This window comes from Phoenix dactylifera, unplaced genomic scaffold (assembly GCF_009389715.1).
Source record: "Phoenix dactylifera cultivar Barhee BC4 unplaced genomic scaffold, palm_55x_up_171113_PBpolish2nd_filt_p 000311F, whole genome shotgun sequence".
Lineage (NCBI taxonomy): Eukaryota > Viridiplantae > Streptophyta > Magnoliopsida > Arecales > Arecaceae > Phoenix > Phoenix dactylifera.
The window spans coordinates 380,497-390,440 of record NW_024067782.1 but is presented as its reverse complement, the minus strand read 5'-3'; the positions used below and the strand labels follow the sequence as shown (position 1 = coordinate 390,440).

General features: G+C 38.9%; 1 protein-coding gene across 1 annotated transcript; it reads right to left on the bottom strand.

The window, feature by feature from the left end:
* Positions 1–600: 600 nt before the first annotated feature.
* Positions 601–7,747, bottom strand: LOC103719710 (serine/threonine-protein phosphatase PP1). Its single transcript, XM_008809078.3, has 4 exons — positions 7,314–7,747; positions 1,311–1,870; positions 1,023–1,223; positions 601–865 (listed from the first exon to the last, which is right to left on the bottom strand). Exons 1-4 carry the CDS (start codon positions 7,543–7,545, stop codon positions 842–844), a joined length of 1,017 nt encoding a protein of 338 aa, XP_008807300.2. The 5' UTR covers positions 7,546–7,747; the 3' UTR covers positions 601–841.
* Between the last annotated feature and the right edge of the window lie 2,197 nt (positions 7,748–9,944).

Sequence of the window (9,944 nt, the reverse complement as noted above, 5' to 3'; positions counted from 1 at the left end):
ATGAGAGTTGAATTAATCCCTCAATTTGAGGAAGAGAGGGAAATTAGATATCAGTTCCAAGTAGTCTGGTCTGATAGATATCTTAAGTCCATGTTGCTTAGTAGCTGAGCATGGACCTTGAAGCTCCTTGGCAAATGACCCTATTTCTCACATGATGCAGTCACCAAGCATTAAAACATTGAACCAATGAACTCTGCAAAATGCAGTATGAAATATGAGCAATTGAATCCACCAATAGTAACAATCGATATATTAAAACTTACATTGTGCTACTAATTCGATGAGTGAGAAAAGCGAAAGATAGCACACCATAGACAACCTTCCAGCCGAACTGCACTTTGTTGCTTTAGAGTGATCCAGCTTTCAAATCGTGGCTCGATGCTGTAGCAATTTAGTATTACCAAGAGTGGAAGAAAGATGACCAATTCAATTGCTGCTAACTATGTGCCGTTCTTAGAACATGCCATAGCTGCACTGAATGGCTTCATAAACCAAGACGAGCATTGGTCCCACCTCTAATAGAAGGACGTCAGAGAGAAGTTTGAGCTTTGAAAGCATATCCAACTTCAACATACCATAAAGCCACTAAGTAGATAGTGGTAAAGAGGTGATCAAAATTACACTAAATAATACTTTATTGCTGTACAGAAAGAAAGTGTTCAGAATTAATTTACAGATTTTTCCTGGAAATTAATAGACAAGCTTTTGACTGCCTGATGGTTTCACAGGTGTTAAATGCTTGCAACTCCTAGCAGACTAAATAGCAGAAATGGACATAGAAAATCAAAGCCCTTTAAATCTCCTCTTTTAGCTGAGCTGATCAGTCATAACTGTAGAGGCATCAAATATTCCCACATTTTGGCAACTGTTTAACAGAGAACAAAATGACCAATTAGTGTCTACAATAGGGTTCGAGTAAAACAAGTTTATGATAAATGGCATTATTAACCAACAAGGTTGATTGCATAATAACATGACCAAGTCATTGGCACAAAGACACCACAACAATGGTAAAGCATTACCTTCTTCGGTATTGGTCTTAATGTGGAGCCACCTGGTCCAGCTCTATTTTCAATGGGTTTCAATATCTCAAATGAACACAAAAGGGACTCATCTATGCTCAACAAAGCACCAGCATTATCAAATTCACCGCAATAATTTGGAGCTGAAAATATTGTGACTAATCTCCGTTGCGCAAAAAACTCGTACCCATCCTCTACTACCTGAGAGTTTCCACGTATCAGAGATGTTTGATAGCTCATTTTTTTTTAAAAAAAAGAACGAGAAAAATGGTTTTATATTTAACTGACCTGATGAGCTCGGCATAAAAGATCGAGATCATTCTTCTCCAAAAACTCAACAAGTTTATCAGCACCGAAAGTACATGAAACCCCTCTGTCACTCATTCCCCACCCTTGAACCTCAGGATCGGGATCAGACCAAAGCAAATCACAAAGAAGACCATAATCTGGAATCTCAATGGGCCTCTCAATATGTCTTATTTGGTCCAAACTGGTTAACTCAGGTGAAAGGCCCCCATGCATGCACAAGATTTTCTCATCGATGAGTGCTGCAATAGGTATACAATTGAAGCAATCGCAAAAGATCTTCCAAAGCCGGACGTTGAACCTCCGCTTACATTCATCATAAAAACCGTAGACTCTATTGATTTTTGCATCTTCATGATTCCCCCTCAAAAGAAAGATGTTGTCAGGGTACTTTATTTTATACGCTAGAAGCAAACATATTGTCTCCAAGCTCTGTTTACCCCTATCGACATAATCTCCAAGAAATAGATAATTTGAAGCAGGAGGATAGCCACCACATTCAAATATCCTTATGAGATCATGATATTGTCCATGTATATCCCCTGTAACATGACAGTCATGTTAGAAAGAGACAGGACTTTCAAATATGTATGAGTTCAATAAATTAATATGCACATTTTTTAACTAAGCAAAACCTTGAATTCTAGTTTGAATCAAACAGTCACAACATTCATGTATATTCAGTCCCATGCAACAGAGAATTACCAATAACCAACAGAAAAAATTGTCAGACGGACACCCTAGACAAAACTTATAATCAAATCTACAGACTTTACAGGTATGAGAACCAGAATGATAGCATGCTGTATGTCGAAGTGTATCCAGGCAGGTTCAATTAGCAATTATGAACTTGTAGTTCACACTCTGTTGGCTACCAATCAGCTCATTAAAGACTTATGTAATCTGATAACTTTTAAAAATGGTTATACAATGATCAAGGATTTCAAAATTTCCAGCTTTTCAGTTATGATTTCTGCAAGACCTCAACAATTTCCCCTACAATCTGCCTTACATTTTCCTCAAATGGAGACAACTCCCAGGACAACAAGGCACAAATATTAACATATATTACTTCTAAATTTCAGGAGACACAATAAGTTGGAATCCCAATTAATAAAGGCTGATGACCATATAAGATTCAAGAATAATGGAAGATTAAGCTTTCTAACTAAGCTATAATCACATCAATATTTAGAGATTATATTGGATACTGTGGCTTGGCTGAATCATTTGAATTTTGATTCCTATGATGCAAGTAAATTATATCAATAATGATGATACTATTGGACTCGTGTGACGACTCAACCTTGTTGCAGGAATATGGCCAGTGACTACTGTAGGTCAGCAAATCAAACTTAAATGATAAAAATAAGAATAAGAACAAGAACTATTTTTAACTGACAACGATGCCACAGTTATAGGATAATAGGATGATGACTGATATAATTTTTAGTTCAAAAAGTTTACTGATTTAATAGTTAACTAAAACTCTTTCAGAATTTTGGCTCAATACCATCTCTCAAAAACTACATAATGTGCCTCTTGATAGTGAAATTGATTGCTCAAATGAACTGTGGAGAGATTATCTAGCCTATTTTAGAATTGACCAGTGGACTAGGACTGGTACTGTGATAGCGGGCCTGGATGTGTATATGCCAGGGTCTGAAGTTTCAATGCTACTCTGAAACCAAAATGTATCCATTTTAACCAAAACTAATATGAATCCAGACTCAGGTTCACAGTTTTGGCTGAAACTTGCGTATGAGCCAAATTTGTTGTGTATATGGCAATTCATCCAATTTTTTTGTCATTTCCTAATTAATTCCAAGTCCAAGAAATATGTTCCCAAGATTAAGCTTAAACTATGCAAGTGATGTGAATATTTGGAAGCATTTGACATTGGAGTCCAAAGAAATTTAGAGAAAACTTCTAACATGGTCTTAGCAATCTTAAACCTTATAGAAAACCTTTTTCTTTTTCGTTCAAATTGTCATCAAACTACTATATGATGCATTATAATCAAAAGTGATGGTAAACATGAACGTCAATTTTTTTTATAAAAAATTATAAACATGCATACAAGCTTGCAACATAATACATACATACATACATACACACATGCATGTGTTATTTCAGAAAAAAACCACCAAACAATATACCCAGTGTGATGTCTACCTTGTTTCTTGATGATTTATGTTTTTTCTCTCTTTTTTAATGTAAAAGATGGTAATCATTCTCTATTTTAAATTTTTAGAATTATTTTATACTTTTTACTATTTCTTGGCCAAAGAAATTGAAGCTGGAGCTAGAACTGTCAAAACTCCTAAAAAGAAGCTCATTTCACTCATCCAAACTGGAAATGGGAATTAATACTTAGGACCCCAATATACAATCTCTACCAAACTTGACAATAAGTTGTTGAGGCACCTTTGCTTGTCATGCCTTTATACTGTGTGTCTGTCCTATCAGGCCTATTTCAACCAAGAAATAATCGATATGGCATTATGATGATTCAGAAGCATGTGATGTAAGAAGAGGTGAAATGAAGAGATATGGTCATAAAATATTTAGTTTGCAACAGGAGAGATGGTTAGGCTTCTATGTGGATGATATGAAACTTGGATGGCCATCATTGGCAGGAACCCAACCAAAATTGTTGTTCAGGGATTCTAAAGGAACTGAGCATCCCTAGTTTTGGAATTATGCATATGCTCTGAGCAATAGCTAGTTTTGAAAATTATGCATATCCTACTCAATTACCAATGCAGTAACTAAGATTAGTTCTAGTTAGGTATACAAATGAGCTGGGTTTGGGCTAAGCATATTAAAATTTTCAATAGGACTGCGATACTGACATGACAACCCAGCCTTAAAAATATAGAAGTTGACTGACAAGCAGTCCCATTTGCATCTGTCATTTCAATGTATAAAATCTTTAACTTATATGGATGATTTGTTAATGAGAAAAGCACTCCTTGAGAGAGAATTTGCTTAATGTTTTATGCAAATGCTTAAAATAAGCATTCAAACCATGGAATGCTGTACCGGCCCGTACCGGTCCGTACCGGCCGGTACGTACCGGTCCGGTCCTAGACCGGTACCGGAACGACAAAAAAACCGGTATTTTTCGGTTTAACCGGCCGGTACGGGTCCGTACCGGCCTGTTCGGAGCCCGTACCGGCCGGTACCGGTCCGTACCGGCCGGTTCGGAGCCCGTACCGGCCGCTACCGGCCTCGTACCGGTACGATTTTTTTTTTAGAACCACAGCGCCGCGCGCTGTGGTTTTTGAAACCACCGCGTACCGGCCGGTACGGTACCGGTACCGGCCGGTACGGTACCGGATCGGACCGGTACCGTACAGGTCCGGCTGGCCACCGGTACGCCGACCGGTACCGGTACGGCGGACCTTGATTCAAACACTCACGAAAGTGTTTTTACAAAGCTACAGCCACTCTCCAGGGCTTCATTTAGAATAGTGAAGGCACTAGGCTAGTTCAACTGCCTCAGGTGGATTCCCAAAAGGTAGTTGTTTGTGACAACAGCAAGCCCAACTCTTATGGAAACTACCTTGGTGACACCATCTCCAACCAGTAAACTGCTATAGGTGGTTAGAGTTAAAACAAAGAGCAGTGAGAATAACTTTAACCCTTCATAATCCAAGTAAGACCAAATCCACTCTTGGGAAATGTTAAAGAATATACTATCAATTTCAGCTTTCAAGTTAAAAACTTGAAATAAAAAGATGGAAACCCTAATGGAATGCTGCAAGCATGTTATAAATTTGGCAGATTCTTGAGTTTAAACACAAAGTACAAAAAATTTTAAGGAATATATACATAGGACAAACTTTGGTGGGATACGTTAAGATCCAGAAGGTAATAAAGGAAAAGAGCATCCATTTCAATAGAAATGACAAGAAAAAATAATATTGAGACTAAGTTGGCCCAAAAGAAGGTGAGGAGAAACTTTTTTGAAATCAAGATCTAAGAAAGAAAAGATAAAGAGAGAGATCAAGTTGTGCATTAAGAGTGTTCAAATTTGGAGAAACGTGAAACAAAAAGAATATGAAATGGTCAATTCCAGAGTGTATCAAATGAGTCAAATTGAAGATTTAATTTAGAAGAAAGCAACTAAGGAGGATGGTTGTGTAACAAACCTTAACCATGATAAATAAAGGAAAGACTATAGATAACTTCTCGCCTAAGTTGCAAAAAAAAAAGCTATCAAGGTCAAGTGAATACGAGTTCATGAAAAAAAAATCAAAGGAGAACTATCTTATTCAATAACATAAACAAATTAAGGAAAATCCTATGTTTGAAGAAGGGTAATGGTACTAGCTATAAAAAAATAAAGGCGAAAAGTTAAATTAACCAATTACCATTGAATTTAAAGCATAAAAAATATGTTAGATAAGTATGCACATGGTGCATGGGTACTGGAATAGAGATTAAGAAAAACTGGCATATATTGAGTAGGTCAACTGTGAAGGTTACTTGAACTGGCATATATTTTGAAAGGAAAGACTGAATCCACACATGACCTACATTGACTTGAAGAATTCATGTAGTAAAAACGAAATGAGCCAATTAGATTGGTGTTAAAGGTGAAACAAGATACTAAGATGGTACAATAATCCTCTTTCCAGCAGGTATGGGGTAAAATAAGCTTTAGGTATAGTTTCGGTGATCCTAATTGCAGTGACTTGTGAGATCTCACCAACAGGTAGTCCAAAGATATGATCATTACACTGTACAAGGCCAATAAGCAGGAGAGATGCTACTATTTATTTCATTAGAAGTGATATAGCCTATATTAATAAAACGGGAGTAAAATTGAATAAAATATCAAAAATATGCTAGAAAGCACAAGATGTTGATGAAGTACATGGCATGCAACAGTGATAAAATAAGGGCATAGTCAAATTTGATGACCGTTGTATCGGGGATGGACAAAGAAAGAAGCCAAAGTACGTTCACTAGAATCATAGAAGGGTGGACAAAGTGGCAAGGTGCCTCTAGGCATTGAGCAGTTGCAGCATTATGAAACTTGAGGAAAAATTTCAGACAACAGTAGATTTGGATTATCATGAGGAAGAGAAGGTGGGACAGAATGGATATGTTAAGAAGAACATGAACAACCAAAATTAATAGAGAATGCATCCCTACATATGAATGTATTCGACATGGAGACTTAAGCTGACCGAAAATATCGGCAGATAGGGTTTGTTCATACGGCTATGGTTACAGAGGGTGCAGATAGAAACATGTTGACATTCAGATCTTTGTTGTTCATTTTCATTTACAAACCTCGCTAGAAGGCTATGTTTCCATTTGTTTTTTTGGTTATTTCTATCTGTTTGCATCTTTGAGTTCCTACTGTCATACCAATATGTTCCCCTTTAATCTAGTCAACAATCAGGTGCTCTCATTATTAATAGGAGGATCAAGCTAATCCCAAGTACCGCATCAGAAGGAAAACCGAAACTTGGTCCAAGAAGCAATTTGGCATCATCCTAGAAGTTGATATTGGAGGGTTTTTTTCCTTTTCCTTATTTCTTTAGTAGTTTTTATGCACGGTATGAGCCTTTTCCACGTCCTCCGTGCAGAATACTGGTACGCTCCGTACCGCCCGGTTCAACAAACAATGATTTTTACAATTAAGAGAAAGAATCTAGACGTTATTCTAATAATCCAACAATAGATTCTTCAAACCACCCCAATTTCACCCCTCAAAATCATGATCCCTTCAATTTTCTAATTCTAAAAAATCTAACAACTCCCCGAAAATTTCCTCGACCAAAAGAAATTCTTTTCGCACAGACTCAAAACCAACCACCCAGTAAAATCCCAGCAACCTAATTAATTCGCGATCTCATGCCCTAATTCTTCCACAAAACCACCTCATGCTCGATCACGAGCACCATCAATGGCAAGAACTGCAACAAGAAAAAAGAAAAATTCAAGATAAAGGGGAATAAAACAGACCGCAGATCTTGATAGGGGCGTGGAGATTGAGGAGGTTGGGCTGAGAGAGGAAGACCCGCTTGGCTTCGACGCATAGTTGCCGGATCTCGGACTCCGAGAGCTGGACCTGCTTCCCTCCGCCGCCCCTGCCGCCGCCCCGTCCGCCGCCCCTGCCGCCGTCGACGAGCCGCCGGAGGATGTCGTCCAGCACGGGCCCCTCCATCGCCGCCATCGAGCTCTTCGTCATCATCATCTCTCTCTTCCAAATCCGGGGGCTTTCGCCTCCCCTTCGTCTTCTCCGCCTCTCGATCTCCCCCTTCTTTGGATCAACGTTTTGAGTCCGAGGAGGGAGGCAACGACGACGTGGTGGCTTTCTTTCGCTGTGAATGGTTCAAAAGCGCGTGGACGCGAAATAGCCGTCGGTTGGGGGAGCCCCGGAGAGGCTCAGCGCTCCGATTAAGCGCGTTGGCGCAACAGCCGGATACGGAAAGCTCGGAACTTTTGGCAGGGTCCCATGTCGCGTTTGACCGACTCCTGAGACCGACTCTGTAGCTTAATGTTGTTTTCTTGGGTCAGGTATTTGTGTCCACTTTTGGATTCATGGGTTAGGTCATAAGGTGCAGGGTAGGTGTGGATTGGATAGAATTAGGCTTGACATGGTTAATTAATGAAAGGAAGAATCTAGATTCCACCTGAAATTATAGTTTAAATCTTGTTTCATGAGTTAGGTGTGGTTACTATAATGAGGAATGAATTCTAGGAGGAGAGTCAGGTATGGATGTGGTTGGTGGTGGCAACACAAAGTTGATGTTGAGTCTTCAAGTGCATGGTGGCAGGATAAACGATTATTGTTGAAGCATTATGATTCACAAGGCATGTCTATGAGTAGGCAACAATGACTGCAAGTTTGCTGACTTGTTTTGGATAATGATTGAAGTACGTCATCCGGTATAATTCTAGTTCATGATCCACCAAACTCTTTAAGAATAAGGTAGTAGATAAATGTTTGCATTGTTCGAGTTTATTTCAAGATCAACATTTATCCTGGCTGTCACGCCCCGACCAGAGATTGTTAGCAATATATCTCCTAACTAAATAAACAAATCTATAAATTCAATTAATAAAAATCTTAAAGGAAATAATATACATGCATATCATTCGGCATCCAAATAATTCTATTTTAATACAAAATAAATCTATTCTAGCACAAAATAAATCTATGCATTTAATAAGTTTATATCATAGAATTTCAAATCCTACCAATCTACTAATATTAAATTAAAAATAAAGGTAGAAGAAAGTAGCCTGATTGAAAGCAGGTCGAAGCGCGTAGACGCTGTCCCAAAGAAGTATTTGCCCCCACGTACGGGTCACCCGGCAATCCTTCTCGAAGATAATACGACCCTACAACCTCTTCTTCGGCACGTCTCGGAAGAAGTCAAAACGAACCCGATCGGACTTGCAGATCCAGCAAAGAGCAGTATGAAAAGAATAAAATAAAACTGAATAAAAATGTAAAAATGAAAATCGGAAGTGGCTAAGGAGAAGAAGAATTTTTTCAGAGTTTTTCCACTATTTTTCTATATTTTTTTCGTACTCACAAAGAGATGAAATCAAGGGGTTTAAATAGAGGTTTTTACAGGGGCTATTTGGTCTTTTCGGCGGACGCGTCCGCGCTCTTCTCGCAAACGTGCGCCAACGGGCGCACGCGTCCCATTTAATGCAAACGAAAACGCCAACGAGCGTTTTCGTTTTCAAACGAGCACGCGGCCGTTTCCAGAATGAAATGCGTAACGCCCGTTGGGCGTTACCTTTTTTTTTTTTTTTTTCCTCTCAAACGCGCACGCGGCCAAATTTCGGGCCGCGTGCGCATTTAAATTTTTCCCAACAATCCCCCACAAAAATTTAAATAATTTTAAAATCAAAATAAAATGCTGGATATCTTATATTATGTAATAGGTGTAGGTACCTTTCGGTTTGAACCTTCACTTAGTGACAATTGATTACATCTGTGGAGCCAAGGTGGTCTTAACCTTGAACCTCGGTCCATGGCTCAGATTAAATCAACAGCACACATAATATAGCCCGATCTGGGTTCTAAGCGGGTTGCGCTATTATGGCCATGCGCAGGTATCTTTCATGTGCTTTTTAGGGAATCGCCCATTTCCCATAATCGCGGCCTCACGACTGCACATATAGGTGAGTCCTAATAAGGATGCTAGCAAGGAAGCTCCTGCCTCTTGGGTCTCGGACTCATTAAGAGTTATACAAACGAACCCATCCTACCGCTTGCTTTTATAAGCACTAGCGCCATAGGGATGAGGACAACATAAAATAGTGCTCCTCTTAGTCACACTTCGGTTTGTTTCTACCCATTGAACCTTTTAAGGTTGGGTTCCCACCGTGGTGATCTATCTTTATGGGCTAAGCCCCATCCCCTCGACGACTCTAGAACCACTGTTCTAGATAAACCTTTTGTAAGCTGATCAGCCAAATTATTTTCTGATTTTACAAAATTCAAGGCAATAACATTATTTTTCAATTTATATCTCAATGATTTATGACGTACTTTTAAGTGCCTGTTCATTTTTACATTGGCATTTTCTTGGTTGCACTTATCTATTGCAGATTTACAGTCACAATGTAAGGAGA